Here is a 20,876-nt window from a genome sequence, read left to right as displayed (position 1 = left end):
TCGATAATACTACTTAAATATTATTGATAATCATGTATAGGATATATGTATAAAAGAAATTGAACAATTTGTTTGCTATTTAATGAGACATTTTCATTACTTTTAGTGAAGAATTAATCAATCTTAACAAATTATAAATCATTTTTTACTTTAATAGTTGAATTCATGTGTCGATTGTAATTAGAACACCATGCAAAACCTGGAAGCATTGGACGGCTGTTTCGTTCTAGTATGGGACTTCTCAGCAGTAGGCATCCATGATCGTGGATTGGTTGAAGTTGGACATTAACACCGTCGGATGCTGGCTTGGTGGTCTCAACTTCAAGTGTTCACGCTCGTGACAGAAGGTCCTGAGTTCGAATCCCGTGTGCGAGATCATGGATGCGCATTGTTTAAGAGTCTCATATCAGGAAACCATTGGCTGTTCAATGCTTCCAGGTTTTCTATGGTTTCCAAGCTCTAATCGATTCATGAATTGAACTAATTCGTTGTATTCACAGATTAGTTTTGAAACGATCATACTATATTCCATTTCTTTTCAAAAATAAAAGAACTGTAAAGATTCTTTATAATATTCATAAATAATGTTGTAAGATATTAATCCAAACGCCTTGTTAATTGTAGTTCATTTTATTCACAGTACCAATCAAGTCGAGAAGAGAAGGAAAGGCTCTTAGAACTTGTGTATGCGGGACTCGAACCCAAGATCAGATTGTCAATAATGATCTGGCTTAGATTGAATCGTGAACTCAACTGTGAAAATGCTACAATCTGCACAAATCTTCATCCTGTTACAAATACATTTTCATTACAGTTGTCTGTCCACCTACCACCTACCAGTCTTCAGACTGAAGTTAGTCATATATTGTCAGGCTACTCATTAATAATATAATTTGATATGGAAAAAAACCACTTCATACATAGTTGAAAGCGTGAGTCAATTGAAGTTAGACCACCATGGAAAACCTGGAAGCACTGAACGGCCGTTTCGTCCTATTATGGAACTCCTCAGCGGTGCGCATCCACCATCCCGCACTCGCGAGATTCGAACCAAGGACCTACCAGTCACGAGCCAGAGCTCTTACTCGTTAGACCACTGAGCCGGCCATCATCCAACGGTGTTAATGTTCAAATTTGGATTCAAATCTAATTACGAAATCATGGTATACTTTATATAAATCTCAATCTAATTAAATAATTTATAATTTCACTTTAATAATACAAAATAAGCATAATAACCATACAGATTGTTCAGTAGTATTCTTTAGTAGTACATTGTTTCATTTACAAAAAAAGATGGAAACAATATCAATTAAATCATTCAATTTCATTGAAAATTCTTCTGTTAACTTTTTTGAAAAAGGAAACTAAAAGGAAAAGAAATGATAAACAAAAAAGGGAAATAGTATTAAATATAAGGATAAAGCTACTGAACTTCATAGGGTTTTAAAACTGACTTAAGTCAGTCTATGATATGACTATCATAAGGGGGTTTTTCTGGAGATTTAGTAATTTTATAGTTAAGATCATGAGTCAATTGAAGCTAGGTTGAGGTTAAACATTAACACCGTTGGATACCAGCTCAGTGGTCTATCGGTTAAGGGCTCTGGCTCGAGACTGGTAGGTCCTGGGTTCGAATCTCGCGAGTGCGAGGTCGTGGATGCGCACTGCTGAGGAGTCCCATAATAGGACGAAACGGCCGTCCAGTGCTTTCAGGTTTTCCATGGTGGTCTAGCTTCAATCGACTAATGATTTCAACTATGAAAATACTAAAACTCTACAAAAAACCCCTTCTGATAATAATTTAAAGAAGTAATTCCTAGAGTTCTAGTAAGTAACTGTCATTAGCTGAACTCAACAATGTTAGATGTTGGACAGCTGCTCATTTAATGGTATTAGAAAATGATTACGTAACATCCCTCATTGATGGAAATCTGAAATGTAAATCTATGGATACCAAGTTTGAATGAGTCTTTATATGGAACATGAGACTAAAAAATACCGATAGAGCTAACTATTTTTCAACTCGAATACATTTCGTGAAAGAATTTCCATTGAAATTCTATGATGAATAATGATGCTGCATATGTTTTCAGCAACTTTGCTGTAAGCTTCACGATCTTCCAAAAAATTTACACTTTTTTTTAGGATAAGTGGTGGGGACGTTAGATTCCTAGAATTCACTTGGAAAAGATCCTAATTTTGTAATTTTATTCTGAAAATTCGAATTTTATGTTTTCGCCCCAAGAAACGCTTAATTGATCTACAGCTTACATTTCCCACTCGGGATTCCTTGACTGTCATTGATTGACGGATTTTTTTTAGTACGCTATTTTTGACTATTCCAAAGGCGTTTCTATCATTGTATAAATAAGCTTGATTTGTGTGCTTAGTAACCTCGTATATTCTGAGTGCTTTTAGAATACATTTTCTACGCCTCATCAAGACTTCTTGATCTAGTTAGCATGGCCGGGGACAACGGATTAGAATTAGCCTTTGTGTCATTGACCTTTATTCCGTTTACCGAGTAAAGCATCAAGCATATTAATACGTTATGCTATAGAAATAAACAGATTTATTTGTCGTTTGATAGTAATGAATGATAAATTATCTACTACTTAGTGAAAAGAGAATTCCACTGGTCCGGTTATGACACAGTGATTGAGGTAGTTGATAAGAACACCAAAGGTTGCTGTGTTTGATGTATTATGATATTTGAAGCTTTCAATTAGCCGTTCGTCACAAGGTTTCATATATTTATCATACAACATTAAAGATTACCTGAAATCGTGGTTTGTTCAAGCATAGATAGATCAGTTTCTCAGTCGAATCCCACTAATTGATTTTAGCTTGGTCATCATTGAAAACGTGGAAACACTGGACAGTTCTTTCGTCCTAGTATACGACTTTGTGGAAAGGCGCATCCACAACTCCGCATCCAGGAATCAAACCTATAATCTTTGATCTCGCGAACGATTCCCAACTCTTAAGTTGATATTGTGAATTTTCGCAATTTAGCGAATACTTCATAAACAAGTGTAAAAAGTCAATGATGTTACTACACAACATAGTTTAAAAGTTGTTTTCTGAGAAGGTTGAATAATTTCATTAACAAGCTCTATTTGAGCCGAGATGAAGTGTTGACATACTATAATTCAGACTATATTTCATAATAAATGATGGATACTAACCAGTAACTATGGTATGATGTGGTCTGGTTTGCTTTTGTATAAACTACGTGTGTCTGAAATACATTGTTCATATAGCGGAGCCTGAAATTGACGTTATGAACTGAATCTGCTGGGTTAAGGAAGAAGTTACTATCTCAGTGGACCAATAAGAATTCAGAGTTCATTTTAAGCTACTCGAACAGATTTATGCAACAATAGTCTGGTCCAATAAGTCAATGTTCTAATTGACGATCGTATCACGTGATAATCAACAGGTTATAAGAACATGAGAGATATCATGACTAGAATATGAAATGGGGAACATTGAGAATTATGATTGTCGAAAAATCTGATACTTTTGTGGGGAAAGACAGATAGTGTTTAGCAGTGGAATCCAAGACGCGCGCCACTTCATCCTATTTGGGACTCGTCAGCTGGATATACCTGCATCACAGAGTTGATGTTCACTCTGGGACTCAAACCCAATACCGTTCACTTCAAACGCCATCACTTTATCCACACAGCTACTGAGTTCTGATAGCCACTTGCTTGTGTTTGTTTACTTCTGAAAGCTTAAATAAAACATCTATCTAATAACATCGTAGTTCCTAATAAATTTATATATGAATCCAATTCTTAAATAAAAGAATCATCTAAACACAATTTTGATTTGGTATTTTCTTAACTAATTAACATCTAACTTGTTACTCACTAACTTACTTACTCCTGTTACCTCTCGTGGAGGAGCATAGGTCCAACACCAACATTCCTCCTCCAACCTTGTCCTGGGAAATCCTTTCCAGCTCTTTCCAGTTAACATTCATCCTTTTCATATCTGCTTCTATTTCCCAACGTAATGTGTTATTTGGCCTTCCTCTTTTCCACTTACCTTACGGATTTCAAGTTAGGGCTAGCCTCATGATGCAGTTTGGTGATTTCCTTGATGTATGTTCGATTCAGTTCCAACATCTTTTCTTGATTTCCTTTTCAGCTGGAAGCTGATTTTTCCTCTCCCATAAAACGCTGTTGCTGATAGCATCCGTCCAGTGAATGTTGAGTATTTTGTGTAGACAATTATTTATACATACTTGTACCTTTATGACTACGATTGTAGTGGTTCTCTACGTTTCAGCTTTGGACAGTAGGACTGCCTTGACGTTCGTAATGAAAGTTCTCACTTTGAAATGAGTTGACAGTTGTTTTGAGTTCCATATGTTCTTCAATCGTAGAAATGCGGTCCTTGCTTTGCCAATTTCGGCTTTTACGTCTGCATCAGAGCCTCCTTGTTCATCAGTGATGCTTCCCAGGTACGTGAAAGTTTCCACATCTTCCAGAGTTTCTCCATCAAGTGTGACTGTGTTGTATTTGAGAATCTTGCTTTTTCCTTTTTGTATGTTGAGGCCTATTGATACAGAAGTTACTGCTACATTAGTTGTCTTCGTCTGTATTTGTTCGTGTGTATGTGATAGGAGGGCCAGGTCATCTGCGAAGTCCGTCTGAAGTTCGTCTGACTGATTCTGAGATGCCAAGGTCTTCATGATCCAATCAACCACCACCTGTAACTCTTCTAGAGTTAGTGCCGGTCCGAAGCCCGTGTAAAGAAGAAGAATTGAGCATAGGGTTAGTGACCCCATTCCGTAGAAAACTAATAATTCAAACCATTTAAATTATAGAAAATCTTCGTTCACTTACATCTTTCAATAATCTTTCACAATGAATAGGCCATTTCGATAAATTATTTAAATATGATTGAATAGTTGATTTTGAAAGCTTTTCATGTTCATTCCGATGTTTCGTTCCGTCATTGAATGAGTTGACCTCTTCAACACGATCATCATCCTCAATATCATTGTCAATATTGACATCTTGTTTATCACTATGGCAACTATTTTGATCTAAAAATGTTAATTTTTCTAAATCATTTAATGATAAACATAAAATTTCCGCTGCTTTCATTTTAGCTAATTGTAAACTATCTTGACTTATTGAAGGTTTTGAATTACCTAAAAAAGAAATACAAGAGAAAGAATAAAATACGCTAGATGTTTGAATGTTATTAGGATCAGAAGGGGTTTTTGTGAAGATTTCAGTATTTTTCATAGTTGAAATCATGAATCTATCGGTTAAGTGCTCTGGCGCGAGACTCGTAGGTTCTGGGTTCGAATCTCGCGAGTGCGGGATCGTGGATGCGCACTACTGAAGACAAAACGGCCGTCCAGTGCTTCCAGGTTTTCCATGGTGGTCTAGCTTCAATCGATTCATGATTTCAACTATGAGTTATTAAGATCATTCATCAAAATTGTGAATTGATTGAAGGTGGATATGTACACTATTGATTGTTCAATGAGAGACTTGATCCCTAGAGGGTTCATGAATGTGCAGTAGGTTCTTTATTAGGATAGAATAGTTGTACAGTGCCCTGCTCCCTCTCCCTCGTTTTCAATGGTTGTCTAACTTGTATTGATTAGTAACCACAGTAAAGATAAAATAATTTTCTTAAAAGCTAATCAAGGGGGAAAATAGACAAATCGAATGTTGGTCGCTGTATTTTGTCATATTTGTAAGAATAATTTTAAGTTATTAATTGTTATTATATGTGACAAGACTCGTACTTTGACCTCATGCGAAATGTCGGAGACGTGGAGAACTCCGAAAGCCATCATTCAGAAGATACAAGTGTTTATTAACAGTTGTCTATCGAAGATACTTCGAATCCGTTGACCAGACACTATCAGCAACAATCTACTGTGGGAGACAAAAAACCAGATTCCAGTGAAGGAAGAAATCAGGAAGTGGTGCTGGAAGTGGATAGGACACACATTGAGGAAATCACCCAACTGCGTCACACGACAAGCCCTCACATGGAATCCTCAAGACCAAAGCAGAAGAGGGAGACCAAAGAACACATTACGTCGAGTAACAAAAACAGATATGAGAAGAATGAACAACAAGTGAATAGAACTACAAAAGGAAAGTGTAGGACAGAGTGTGTTGGAGGATGCTGGTCGACGGCAGACGTAAGTAAGTATTAATTGTTATTATATGTTTTACTGGTAAAAAATTACACCCAATTACTTGTATTTAGATTATTCAGTTTTACACCACAAAGAACTTAGTTATAGGTAAGTTGACGATTTTTATTAGGATCACGAATCAATTCAAGTTATACAACCATTAAAGACTTAGAAGTATTGGACGTTTGTTTCATTCTAGTGAGGAATTTCTCAGTAATTTGTATCCATAGCCGTGCGAAATGGAATTGGACCCAGAGTCTTCAATCTCACGTGAGAATGCATAACCTCTAGACAACTTTACCAACAGTAAAAATGTCTAACTTCAATCTCTTAGGATAACTGAACGGCAATATGTAAATATTCTGGACATCGGGAAAATGTATTTTTTGACTATAGTAATACTTTGTATGCATGACTTAGCAAGTAAATGAATGAACGATCTTTAGATCTTGTTACAAACGTCAGTCAAAGAGACTGACCAGCTGCAGTCCTGACACATCGATGGGAAGATTCAAACAAACAATACTAAGTGAATTTAAACTTCACCCCATCGCACAAGCAAGTGGCTATCAGGACTCAGTGGCCTAGTGGATAACGCGATGGCGTTTGAAGCGAACGGTACTGGGTTCGAGTCCCAGAGTGAGCATCAACTCTGAGATGCAGGTACATCCAGCTGACGAGTCCCAAATAGGACGAAACGCGCGTCCTGGATTCCACTGCTAGCCACTATCCATCTCTGCTTACCATGCTTGTGAATTAAGGCTATATCGATGCAATACGCACAGTATGCACATATGCCAATTAGAGAATGACCAGTTGCAGTCCTAACACATCGATGGGAAGATTCAAACAACCAATACTAAGTGAAGTCAGTCAAACAGTTAAATTATCCTCGTATAGAGTAGTCTCTACGATAGATTCGGACGATACTCTAACTCAAATATTTTTTGTTGTTGATAAATTGAATTGAGTACAAACAACAAACTAATCAATTCTAGTTGATAGGAAAGTTATATTTGATTAAGTATACAAACGTAGAGAAATGTGGACCTTTTAAACTGGCTATCTTAGAATAGGTGAGGCATTTCATATCAGTTTATTTCATAATATGATAGTGTACCCGTCGGCCTAGATTAAAACCAACATGATTTGGATAATTATCAAAAGAGGGTTTTGTGGAGATTGTAGTAATTTAATAGTTGAATTCATCAGTCAGTTAAAGCTAGACCACCATGAAAAACCTGGAAGTATAAGATGGCCGTTTCGTCAGAGTATGGGCTTCCTCAGTAGTGCGCGCCACCGATCACATTCGTAGGAGTCGAACCCAGCACCTTCGGTCTTGAGTTCGAACACTTTACCTCTAGACCACTCAGCTGGCATTCGATGGTGTTAATGTCTAACATTAACCAATCCACAAAGTTGCACCGCCGAAGGCTCTGAGTTCGAATCCAGCGTGCGGGATCGTGAATGTGCACTGCTGAGGAATCCTATACTAGGAGAAAACGGTCGTCTAATGATTCCAGATTTCCCATGGTGATCTAGCTTCAATCGACTCATGAATTCAACTATTTGAATAATTATCGAATACCTATTTCTTTTACGATAGCAGTCTTGACTAGATACTTATCAATAATCCTCAATACAAGTAAACTGACCAAATAACCATTTCATTGACAGCACATTTAAACCGATCCACACTTACCATCATTGGATATTGCATAATTGCTGGATAGCTCACTTTTCTTATTAATTGTATGTGTAATCATTGAAGAATGATTACGTAATTGGTAAATCGTTTTAATTGTTTTAATTAATTCATTGGCTAATATTAAAATGAATTTTTCTAAATGATCAATTCTATCATTCTTTAAATGAAAAATAAAAAATAAAAAAAACTACAAATAAGTAGTATGTATAGTTCAATAGTAGTAAAGATTCTAGTTATCCGGTTGTTAATATTACCGACAGAATTTCTTAGTTTTTGATGTTGGTTTGTTCTCTGAGATGGAATTTCTTAGTATATGTACATTGTCGGGGGATTGCTTTGATCTTGTCATATCCTGAAGAGAATTGTGAATGGTAACTTTTCAGAACTATTTGTGGACCAATACGATACGTATCTTTTTATTGTGTATTCATTCATATGCATGTACCCATAGACTATTATCATACGATTTACCATTCTTGAGTTATGCCCAGTCTCCACATTCACAGTCACTTTCGGTTAGATCTTGTACAAATGTTATTCTCTATTTTATGCTGAGATGTGATCTGTTTGGTTTGTATATAAACCCAGTATGTTTGAAATACATGATTTATATGATGGAGGCTGAGATTGGTGTTCTGGACTTAACTGACTGGGCTAGACAGATAGAAGAACCGAATGCTCGTACGAGTATCGTATATCATTGGTCTGACCGACAAATCACTGTTCTCCAAGTAGCAAGAATCATCATATAGTAAACAGGCTATTAGGCCACACGATATAACAATAATAGAATGATCAGAAGGTGTTTTGTGGAGATTTCAGTATTTTCATAGTTGAAATCATGAGTCAATTGAAGCTAGACCACCATGAAAAACCTGGAAGCACTGGACAGCCGTTTTGTTCTATTGCGGGATTCCTCAGTGGCCGTTCGTATCCACGATCTCGCCTCACAAGATTCGTACGCAGGACCTACCAGTCTCGCGCCAGAACACTTCCAAGTTTTCCTTGACGGTCTAACTTCAATGGACTCGTCATTTCAACTATGAAAATAATAGAGTGATCGGCGAGACTATAATTTATGGACGACCTTTGAATGAATCTTAAATGACCTTGAGAAATGTTAGCCAATCAGTAAACACTCAGCATAGAGTAAAAATATATTACACAAAACCAAAGAATTAAAGTGGATACACTTTTTTTGTATGGTCCAAAACTTGTCAATGTTAGAAAAAGGTTCAAAGATTCCAAAATCGTAATGCATAAGGCAGAGGAACTCATCCATACGGCTCCATAATAGTTGGTCTCTGGAACCATGATAAGGTCACAAAAACCCTCTCAGCCTTGACTACATAGCTTCATTATTGTTTGTGTGTACTCCGGTTGTATAAGTTTATCATTTTTATTATGAATATGTCCCTACAACGGTCATACCACTGCAAAGCCGAAGCTTCAGTAACATCTGCGATTAATGCAGACAATGTTACTTGTTCTTTTATTATACAGTTGACTGCAATTATTATAATATGTCTTATTATCAATCTGGATCGAGTGATAAAGGTTCGTATTCTAGCAGACGTCTTCCTTCAATATATATTACATCGAAGGACAACATCACGGTAGTCTGCACCAAGTCTACAATTCATTTAATACTCGTAATTACAAATACAGGAACTTCTTAGTAGTTTCATTTGTTGTAGTCGCTTAATTGTTAAGTCTTCTCTAAAATTCTCTGTACATGAGCTTCAGGTAATGAAATTGGCGCCGTGACCTTGAAATACCTCTTACGCTTCTGATTGGCTTGTCCATAAATTATAGTCTCGCCGAGTGATCATATACATATACATATAAATATACATTACTTACAGCACAGATACGATTAAATTTCTTAGTTTGTTTTATTGTATTATTCTCTGTTGTTTCTATGGAAACATTTTCATTTTTAGATTTTTGTAAATTTAAAAAATTCCCTTTTAATTGATTTAATTCATTCATTAAATGATTATGGGATTGTTTTAATAAATGAAAATTTTCTAGAATATTCTTTTTTTCATTCATTAAGGTAATTAGCTGAATATGTTGACTTTGTTTAGTTTGTTTTAATTGTACTTCAGATAATTTCAAAGTTTCATTCATTTTTTGTTTAGTTAACTAAAAGAAAACCATTAAAAAAAAAGTGTGATTATAATTGGTGGATGAGGTTTGAATGATGCTGAAGTGACCTTGAAGATGGTCACCTAGTTACTTACGCTTAGTAGCCCTCGTGGAGGAGTATAAGCCCAAAATCACCATTCTTTCCTATCCAACACTGTCATGGGCAATCTTTTCCAGTTCCTTCTAGTTAATATTCATCCTTTTCATATGTGCTTCTGTTTCTCGGCGTAATGTGTTCTATGGCCTTCCTCTTTTCCACTTTCCTTTCGGAGTTCAAGTTAGGGCTTGCTTCATGATGTAGTTTGATGATTTCCTCAATGTATGTCGTATACAATTCCAATGTCTTTTCTTAATTTCTTCTTCAGTTGGAAGCTCGTTTGGAATTAGATTTAGGGTTTTCATTATGAATTGACACACGTTGAAATGTCAAAAACTTTATTTAGTCGAATGAATGAATAGAGCGCCAAAATTAGAAACCTATTATCTTATATCTGATTGGTTTATACATAAATTATAGTTTCGTCGAAGGTATTATATTGTATTCAATCATCGAATAGAATTCATAAAGGTGATATATCAATGAAGATATTTCAATGGTATTAATCTACATAGCAACTAGTCAACTACTGAAAAACCACGAAGCATTAGATAATTGATTCATTCGAGCTTGTGACTGCCAAGTAATGATAACTTGCAAGGAACAGAAGTATTAACTTACAAGGTTTGCATTAAGAGTGATATTTACCCTTGGCTTCAAGTATCTGAACTCAGTTAATTCTCAGCAGTTTCACGATCTAAATAAATTCCGATATGGTTGAGCACTACAGAACATTTGTTGATTTGCTTTGATGTTTGTTGTACACGTAGTATAAATAAACCAGTATAAGTCGTTTAGTGACTAACGTTTTCATTTTTGACTAATCATGTTACTAAATAATTCATACTTCCTTGTCTGAATAACTTGTATAAACATTATAGATTGATTGTTGATCTTATCTTGTGAACACTATTCAGTTTTATAAGCAAAGATGGATAATAGCTAGCAGTGAAATCCAGGACTCGCACCACTTCAATCTATTCAGGACTCGTCAGCTGGATGTATCTGCATCTCAGAGATGGTGTTCACTCTGTGACTCAAACCCAGTGGATGATTTTCATGAAGTTTTGTTCTCTGAGCTGGATGGTTTGGTCGTGGAGCTTTTATAGTTTTTCTGAATGACATCATCAAGTCAATAAGAACCAATCAACATCGAGGTGTACAGGACAAGTTGTGAACCACATGTGGAGAAATTTTAACACTTCACTTCTACCTGAAGTTTGTGCAAATGATGTCGTTCAGAAGGACGATGAAAGCTCCACGACCAAATCATCCAGCTCAGAGAACAAAACTCCATCAAAACTCAAACCCAGTACCGTTCGCTTCAAACTCCATAGCGTTATTCACTCAGTTACTGAGTCCTGATAGCCACTCAATCTATTACCATTATATAATTTATAAATGGACTTACTAAATCATTTCGAAGATCTGTTTGTTCAGCAAGAACACATTGAAGACGTATCCTTAATTCTTCAATATAATGACGTCGACGTTTTGTTTCATTCTCAAGTGTAATAATTTTATTCTTCATGTTTATATGTTCAATTCGTTTACGATTTATAGCTTCTTGTAGTTGATGAATAATGTCATCCGAGAATTCTTTTATGAATTTCTACAAAAGTGCATGTAAATGAAAGGCGAATGATGAATCATTGGTGAGATTATTGAGCGGCCTATGCTCCTCCACAAGGAGCAACAGGCGTAAGTAAAGTAAGTAAAAAAATTGTTGAGATTATAATTCACAGACCATCTTTGATAGAATCTTCCGAAATATCAGCCAATCAGAGAGTAATGAATATAGAAGATTGATCTATTACAGAAAACTAACAAAATTATGATGGATACACAACTTCAATAGGACCCAGAAACTTCTGGAAGTTAGAGATAGGTTTTGAAATTCAGGCATCATAATGAATACAGGACAGAATCTCATCCAAGCGACTCCACAACAATCGACCTCTGGAACCATCATAATGTCATAGAAAAATGATTTTGGTCTCAATCACTCCCCTTCTATGTTGTTCGTGAAGATAAACACTGTGTAAACTACAAAGCGTCTTTCGTGAACGATAAGATTATGAACATAGATAAATGCATAAAGTCCAGTATTATAGTGGTACCTGGTTGAACATACTCCTTTATAACCGACACTAACGTTATTATCCTGCAGTTTCTGATGTTTTAGAAATGTCCCTTCTGTAATGTCCTATCACGTATATCGAAGACCTGTCAAGTAGATTTAAAAAAACTGTTGCTTACCCACTCTTCTTCTATACTTCATCCTCTACTAAAAATCTAGTTTTCTGGATGACCGTTTCATTGATTTCCACTTTCCCTCTGATTGCTATGAACGATAGATTTGGATTTATCATCTTTATGTCGGATGTATCTTTGCAATACTCATACCACTGGATAAATGAAGCATCAGTAACATTGCAGCCAGTGTTATTACCTTTTCCATGATCCAATTTATAAGAATCAGCATAATTTGCCCTAATGGTGATCGGGAACAAGCAGAAAATGCTTCCATTCTTGCAGATTTCTTTTTCCAGCACACATTGCATTAAAATACTGCATAATCGCGGTAGCCCGTGTACTGCCATGCCGTCATTTGAAATTCGCAATCACAAACAATTGAACTTTCCGAAAATTCCTGTTGTTATAAATAGCTTTGTAACCAGCGATAAACTGATAGCAGGTACGGATTTACATTCATATATCCACTGTAACCTTAAGTTCGATCATTCGATTCTGATTCACTCGTCCATTAAATTAAATCGCGCAATTCTCTCACTCAAGATATAATCTGCTTGCTATACTACGCGACTCAATGATGACCAAACAGCATGGCTAGTGTTATGGAATATTAGAAGTAATATATTCAGCATCAAATCTCATCGATTTCCTTAACCTTTTACCGTTAGGTATTTCACTTTCGATTGATGTACATACTACTTATTTCTGTCGACATCAGTAGCACACATCACACTCGTCCGTCATCCCCTTTAAAGCAGTCGTTCTTGCAATGGTTACGTCCACAACAAATACATGTATGTAGAGAAGATTCAATCTAAAATTAGCTTACTCCATAGACAAGTGTATTCCGTTAATCAGCCATTAAAAATTATGCTTCTCTAGTAGAATTTTATCTATCAACAATGTAAACTCATGAACCCTAAAACAGATTATATCTGTTTATATTTTTTTATTGTATAATATGAAGAGAGAGATAAAAGCTCCCGAATGCCCTGGTACGGCCGAGAGTGGGGAGAGTTCGCTCTCCCTCTCCAAATGCTCTCACATGGCCATGCGTATATAGCCTCTGTCAGGGAAGTCCTACTCACTGCCTTCTCGCATCACGGGTAATGTTTACGAAATTGACAGAACAAAAAGCGAATATCCGGCGCTTTAACCGGGTTGGTGGACACGGAAAGTCCACATAGGGGAGTTGGAAAACCCTGATTTCAAACCACTGGTGCACGTGGGCTCCAGTATCCTGAGAGAACAAATGGCACATGAATCAATTGTTGGTCACCGGCTACTATGGGACTGCATCTCCATTAGATGCTCCACTGTCTTGTGGATCAGACCTTTAGGTCAAAGGCTCCGAATTTGACTCCCTAAGAAAACCACCTGCTTCAGTTTGGGCACCCGGGCAGTATCACAGCCCTCACACAAATCTCATTTGATTTGTGTGGCGCATATATATCTTGTGCTTCTATGTACCAATATTTATGTGTTTAAATAAAAATAAAAAATTGAAATATATTTAAGTAGAGAGTATAAAACACCATCATCCAGAAGATACATGTGTTTATTAACAATTGTCTACGCAATATACTTCGGATCCGTTGACCAGAAACTATCAGCAACAAACTACTGCGGAAGAGAACAAACCAGATTCCAGTGGAAGAGGAAATCAGGAAGGTGAGCTGGAAGTGGATAGGACGCACATTGAGGAAATCACTCAACTGCGTCACAAGGCAAGCCCTCATTACATGGAATTTTCAAGGCCAAAGCAGAAGAGGAAGACCAAAGAACACATTATGTCGAGTAACGAAAACAGATATGAGAAGAATGAACAAAAATTGGATAGAACTAGAAAAGAAGGCCCAGGACAGAGTGTGTTGGAGCATGCTGGTCGGCGACCTATGCTCCATTGGAAGTAACAGGCGTGAGTATGTAAAAGTAAGTAATCATAGATGCATGAAGCCACGACTATACAGTTGGATAGAACTAGAAAGGAAGGTGTAGGACAGAGTGGGTTGGAGAATGCTGATCAGCGGCCTATGCTCCATTGGAAGTAACAGGCGTAAGTAAATAAGTAAGTAGACGACACTTTCTAACTCACTTTAGAATTCATATTGTCTAATGTTGATGATGTGTTATTTTCAGATTGATGAACAGTTGTGATTTGATTATTTTCCATATTCAATTGTTTAATGGTATCTTGCAGTTTGATTAAATGCATTTTAATACTCTGAAAATTAAAAGAAAATATATGTAGATATAGATGGATTCTGCTGATAGATTTTTTAAACTTCAATCTGACATATACTTCTTAATAAACTTACTTACTTACGTCTGTTACCCCTCGTGGAGGGGCATAGGCCACACACCAGTATGCTCCATCCAACGCTGTCCTGAGCAACTACTTGATAAAGCTATTACTATAATCGGTACTTTTATTCATTTGAAAAGTTTCTTTTAAATGTCTAGCACACTTAAAACACACTGATTAAAGTTCAATTGGTGTTGTTTTCTTGTGTCTTCCCATTGTTGTTTAGGACTGCACTTGATCAGTCTCTTATTGGCATATATGCATCGTATATGGATTTCTTCGATATTACCTGAAGTCACAAGCATTATAAGCAAAGATGGATAGGGGCTAGCAGTGGAATCCAGGACTCATGTTTCGTCTTATGTGAGACTAGTCAACTGGATGTACCTACATCTCAAAGTTGACGTCCACTCTGGGACTCGAACCCAGTACCTTTCGCTTCAAACATCATCACGTTATCCATTCAGCTACTGAGTCCTCATAGTCACTTGCTTGGCTTGGTATTGTTTGTTTGAATCTTCCCATTGGTGTTTAGGACTACGATTGATCAGTCTTTTATTGGCTCAATATTGCTCAATATCATTGTGAAATAAATGTAATGTATTGGTTTACTATGTTATTGACTAGATTACATAATTTTGAATACATATATCTAGATCCATTATTCTCAGAGTATAGTTAGATTTACTTCCAACTTGAGAAATGAAGAAACCAACTAACAATTGGAATGATATCAATTTTAATTAGAAGTGAATTGATTGGGTATGTCACACATTAACGATCCAATCAGACATAGAAAGTGAACCTGTAAAATGTTCATTGAATATCAATCTAACATTCGAAAAAGAAAAGCTATTTCCATAGTTGAAAGCGTGAGTCAGTTGAAGCTAGATCATCATGGAAAACCTGGAAGCACTGAACGGCCGTTTCGTTCTATTATGGGACTCTGCAGTAGTGCGAATCCACGATCCCGCACTAACGCTTTCAACTATGGGAATACTAAATCTCCACAAAACCCATTCTGATAAGAAAAGCTATTATTGATGTTCTGAACATAACTGACTGGTCTAGTTAGATAGCAGAATCGATAAGTACTCTAAACTGCTCGTATGGGTTCCATATGTCATTGTACCGATCGATCAATCACTGCTCTTTAATAGGCGGGTACAAGTCATAACATTAACTATGATAGTGAATAGTACAGAAATTATTGAAACAATTATTTACTTACATTCTTTTAGCTATAAATGTTATACCCCCTTGGAGATTTATGAATGGTAACTTGCTAAGTAACTAAACTATTCATATTCATGTCCCTCTCATTATAGGCTTTATTTCGACCCATAGACTGTTACTATACGATCTGTTACTACGATTTGAGTTATCCTCAGCCTATTAATTACTGTCCCCCTTTATTCACAGCCACATTTCACCAAATCTTATACAAATTTTATTTTCTATTTTATGGTACGATGTAGTCTATTTGGTGGGTATATAAACCCAGTATGTTTGAGAATAATGATTCATATTGCAGAGGCTCTATATTGGTGTTCTGGACATAACTGGCTGGGTTAGGCAGATAGCACGACTTATAAGTACCCAAGACTGCTCATATGACTTTCTGGTATCATTGCTCTGATCGATAATTCACTCCTCTCTAATTGGAGGGAATCAACACGTTCATATATTAACAAGCGACGCACTCAATCAATATAACAATAAACATACTTCTTTCATAAAAAATGAATTTCACTGGAAAAATGAATAACACTCATCTGCTTACCTCAATTGTACGTTTAGCTTGTATATTTTGTTTACGACTTCTATGTAACATACTACTTAATGATTCAACTAGATTATTGAGTTCTTGATTTGATTGTTCTGCTGTTATCTTCAATTTACGCATAACTTGATACTTTATAATATATAATGAATTATGAAAAGTTTATTATAAGTAGTATATATGTTTTCATAGTAAACTTTGATTATAAATATAATAATAAAATGATTGAGATTATATAGTTGAGATCATGAGTTAGTTGAAGTTAAACCACCATGGAAATCCTAGAAGCACTGGACGGCTGAGGAGTCCCATAATAGGACGAAATGGCCGTCTAGTGCTTCCAGGTTTTCCATGGTGGTCTAGCTTCAATTGATTCATGATCTCAACTATATATAATTACTAAAATCTCCACAAAACCCGCTTCTGATAATGATTGAGATTAGTTTTTTTTCGCTTACTGTTTTATTGGGTAGCGTTTTATTAGCGAGTTAGTTTTCTACGGGATGGTGGTTGCTAACCTTAGGCCCAACCCTCCTCCTTTACACGGGCTTGGGACCGGCAGTAACTTTGAAGAGCTACAGGCGAAGTTTTATTTATGTTAACTATTTATAATTTATTGTATTCTACGATCTAATTTGGTTAGTAGTACATACTTTCTAATATTAACCCTCACAACTATGAAGAAAAAGAAGAAAGCTTATGCACATAACTCTTATGTACAGAATATGTGTAGGAGATGAGCATGACCAAAAGAATAAAGGTCGAATCTATAATGCATTAGTGAGAACAGTTTTGCTTTATGCTTGTGAAACCTGAACTCTCCGAGTTGAGGATGTTAGACGATTCTCTATGTTTGATGATCATTGTCTCCAAAGGATTACTGACATTCATTGATAAAATTATACAAATATCGATCATCAATGTTGAATTTATCAGTCACCATTGAGGAATGAATTGTTTCCACAAACACTTTGGTCTACTCATACACAAACCTAGCCTTTGACCTGAACGTCTAATCAACAAGACAGTGAAGCAACGTTAGGAGATGCAGTACCATGATAGCCGGTGACTAACAATTGGTTCATACGCCATTTGTTCCTTCAGGATCCTCTGGCCCATGTACACCATTGGTTTAGAATCAGGGTTTTCCAAATCCCTTCGGTGGATCCTCAATATCCATCAAGCTTACTAAAGCACCGGACATTCGCTTTTCGTCATCTCAATTTCACAATAATCAGTAATGCCACCAGAAGACACTGAGTAGGACTTTTCTGGCAGAGGCTGTATACGTGTGGTCATGTGAGGGCATTTGGAGAGAGAGTGAGCTGACTCTCCCCACTCTCGGCTGTACCAGGGCATTTGGAGGTCTAGATCCAACAGCGACTAATTATCTCAATTCTAAATATTCCATTCAAATATCAGCGTAAAGATTAACTATAGGAACCCAAAATCGTTGATTTCACAAGTCCCGGAAAAGATAAAAACACCTATTGTGGATTCCATTATTATCCACTAAGTTCGATTAAAATAACCTATCAAAGTATCTATGATATAAATAAATCTCATACCTGTTGTAATAAAGAATTATTACGTTGACTCAATAATTCATAAGAACATTGAATCTCTGTTAGGTGGGGAAGTTTATTATGTGCTTTAAGTAATTGAATAGCACGTTTCCTTGATCTATACATAAAAAAGAAACAAAGTTCAAAGATAGTTCTCATCACGAACTTAGAGAGGTAGGGAGTTAAAAGTGGGAATTAGTTTGAAACTGATTGTTGCCATGCCTCCCAACAGGGCAGCACAACATGTAGAACCCGAGAAGCTTTAACAGTTAAATTTCACTGTGAATTCCATCTATACTGAAGTGATCATGAAATTTATGAATTTGAGTTATGGGTATGTAATCTTGAACTGTTACAAACTAATAAGAAACAATCATTCAGTGTTCTCTAACCTGACATTATCTCTTCACCAGATATCAGCCTGTAATGGAAATCATCTTCATATTTACCACAAGTCACTAAAATGAAAACAATATAGTCACTGAAATTTCTTTCAGTAGTATTCAGTAATTATGGAAGCCAATTTGATTCAGTAAAGAAACAATTTCAAACGTTATTAAAATTTTAATTACATGTGAGGACTGCTTTTGATGATGATGATGATATGACTACTTTGAAGTTACAAAATTAGTTAGATTTACTTGTTGTCGTGAATTTGCTGGCACCCAATACACCCAGGAGTTTTTAATAACATGATGTGTCTCAGGAATTACGACATATACATTTTTAGACCAGTGACTAGGAGCTTAAAAGTTTTTATGTTCAACGTCACTACTCATCTCTTTGTATCATGCGATTATTAGCAAAGATTACTAGTTAAGTAGAATCAAAAAGAAACGAACTAATATATCAGTGATCTAGTAGTTAATCGCTCGCGCGCGAAACTGATAGGTCCTGGGTTTGAATCTCACAAGGCGGGATCATAGATGCGCACTGCTGAAGAACCACACACTAGGACGAAACGGCCATCCAATGCTTCAAGGTTTTCCATGGTGCTCCAGCTTTAATTAACTGATGAATTCAACTATTAAATTACTAAATTACTAAAACTCCTTTCTGATAATTTTCAAAAATAAACATTGAACATAAAAGAATTGAACATTGAATAAATTCACTTACTTTATTAAGCTTGTTTTATAATTATTGATCAATTTTAATTTTGGCTCATTATTTAAATTTTGTTTCATTATTAATTCAGAAGATGTAGCATCGGATTGATTATTATCATCATGATTTAATGTCATCAATTGATTATCATTTTTTCTTGGACCCTCTACATCTTGACATTGATTACAATCACTAAGGTGATTAAAATCCTGTTGGATTTCCCTCTTAGTCCTATAATTCAACTTGAATTTACGTCTTGAATGATATTTCAATTTTTTCAAAGGAACAAGTATATTCAATGATGATCTATGATAGAGAAGTGATAAGAATAGAATAAAAAAAAAATAGGAAGTGATAAAAAAGATCAATCTCTTATTGGTATATGTGCATACTGTACGTATAACCTCGATGCAGCTTTAATTCACAAGAATTATGAGCAAAGATGGATAACGTGATGGCGTATGAAGAGAACAGTACTGGGTTTGAGTCTCAGAGTGAACATCAACTAACTCTGAGATGCAGGTACATTCAGCTGACGAGTTCCGAATAGGATGAAGTGGCGCGCGTCTTGGATTTCTCTGTTAGCCACTATCCATCTTTGCTGATAAGAAAAATTTATATCTCAAATGGATAGTTTTGATATTGATTACGTTCTTTAACGATTATGGAATAAGTATGGAAGGTCTCATTGATATTCTAGACGAAATAATCAATGTAACAGTGATAATGTAGTGAACAGAACACGACTAGGGACAATCGAATGTACTTAAGCACAAAATTACAGACTATCTCAATAAATTCTAATAACCATACAATGGACAGTTAATTTGAAAATTAACAATCAATAGTCTCGATCTTCCTTGTTTCTTCTCTAATTCCATTGTTTGTGTATTTTCCTACCGATTGCGCTTCGTTTCAATTCTTTCCTCATAGGTCTTCTGACAAAATACATTCTATGTCTGATCAACACCATATACTACTTATATGGACATAAGTAGACCACACCACAATAGTAATAGTATTAGTAGTATTGAACAACCAATGAGCTTTTGTTATTCATGCTTTATTACAGTTGATTACATAATCAAGTTCATTACTTTCATTGATTCAAAAACTATCTTGATCGAGTGTAATGCTTGTTTTAATACGTACATCTATATAAAGTTCGTTTAAAATTGAAATAAAACTATTCTTGTCCTTCATAGTTTAAATCACAATCTAATCTTAGTTAGACCGTTATTGAAGAACTGAAAGGACTAGTTGGCCATTTCGTTCTAATATAGGACTCCTCAGCGGTTAACGTCCAGTACATCAGGAAATCAAACCTAGGATATTTTGTCGCTCGGAAGAATGCTTAACCTCTGGATCACTGAGCTAGTATATATTGATGTACATACCTAAATCACCATTTTTCATTGACTGTATTGGATAACTGTCTCATAATTTATATGGTCAAGCTTTATTGGTCACAGATTCTCACTAGGACTCTATGAATGTCATCTTGAATCTAGTCATAAGCAAGGAAACGTTTGTGAAGATTACAGTGCTTCTAGGTACTTAATGATGATCTATATAAGATCAGTTCATGATTTAAATAATGAAATTTCTACAAACTCCAGGAATCCGTCCATGCTAATAATAGTCTTCTTCGTTTAGATCCCACATAAACAACTAGACTAAAAGCTTTCTACAACAAATTTGTTAGTGAATAAACCTAAGA

General features: G+C 35.8%; 1 protein-coding gene and 2 non-coding genes across 3 annotated transcripts in view; 1 reads left to right on the top strand and 2 right to left on the bottom strand.

Annotated features, from left to right (window-relative positions):
- Nucleotides 1-1,280: 1,280 nt before the first annotated feature.
- Nucleotides 1,281-20,876, bottom strand: part of Smp_175620 (putative rhoptry protein) — a gene marked incomplete at both ends in the record, with an annotated part of 85,198 nt that continues 65,602 nt past the window's right edge. The window contains 8 exons of the mRNA XM_018798562.1: nucleotides 1,281-1,367; nucleotides 4,863-5,173; nucleotides 7,887-8,006; nucleotides 9,767-10,040; nucleotides 14,492-14,620; nucleotides 16,485-16,616; nucleotides 18,053-18,167; nucleotides 19,169-19,462. Of these exons, the coding sequence (XP_018653492.1) occupies nucleotides 1,281-1,367; nucleotides 4,863-5,173; nucleotides 7,887-8,006; nucleotides 9,767-10,040; nucleotides 14,492-14,620; nucleotides 16,485-16,616; nucleotides 18,053-18,167; nucleotides 19,169-19,462 (1,462 nt within the window). The remainder of the gene's footprint in view (nucleotides 1,368-4,862; nucleotides 5,174-7,886; nucleotides 8,007-9,766; nucleotides 10,041-14,491; nucleotides 14,621-16,484; nucleotides 16,617-18,052; nucleotides 18,168-19,168; nucleotides 19,463-20,876) is intronic.
- Nucleotides 6,759-6,829, top strand: Smp_tRNA_01735_Pseudo_TTG.1.1. The gene has a single exon. It is a non-coding gene (tRNA).
- Nucleotides 15,106-15,177, bottom strand: Smp_tRNA_00759_Pseudo_TTG.1.1. Its single transcript has one exon. It is a non-coding gene (tRNA).

This window comes from Schistosoma mansoni, chromosome 7 (assembly GCF_000237925.1).
Source record: "Schistosoma mansoni strain Puerto Rico chromosome 7, complete genome".
Taxonomy (NCBI): Eukaryota; Metazoa; Platyhelminthes; class Trematoda; order Strigeidida; family Schistosomatidae; genus Schistosoma; species Schistosoma mansoni.
The sequence above is the reverse complement of the archived record's forward strand: the minus strand, read 5'-3'. Positions and strand labels throughout refer to the sequence as shown.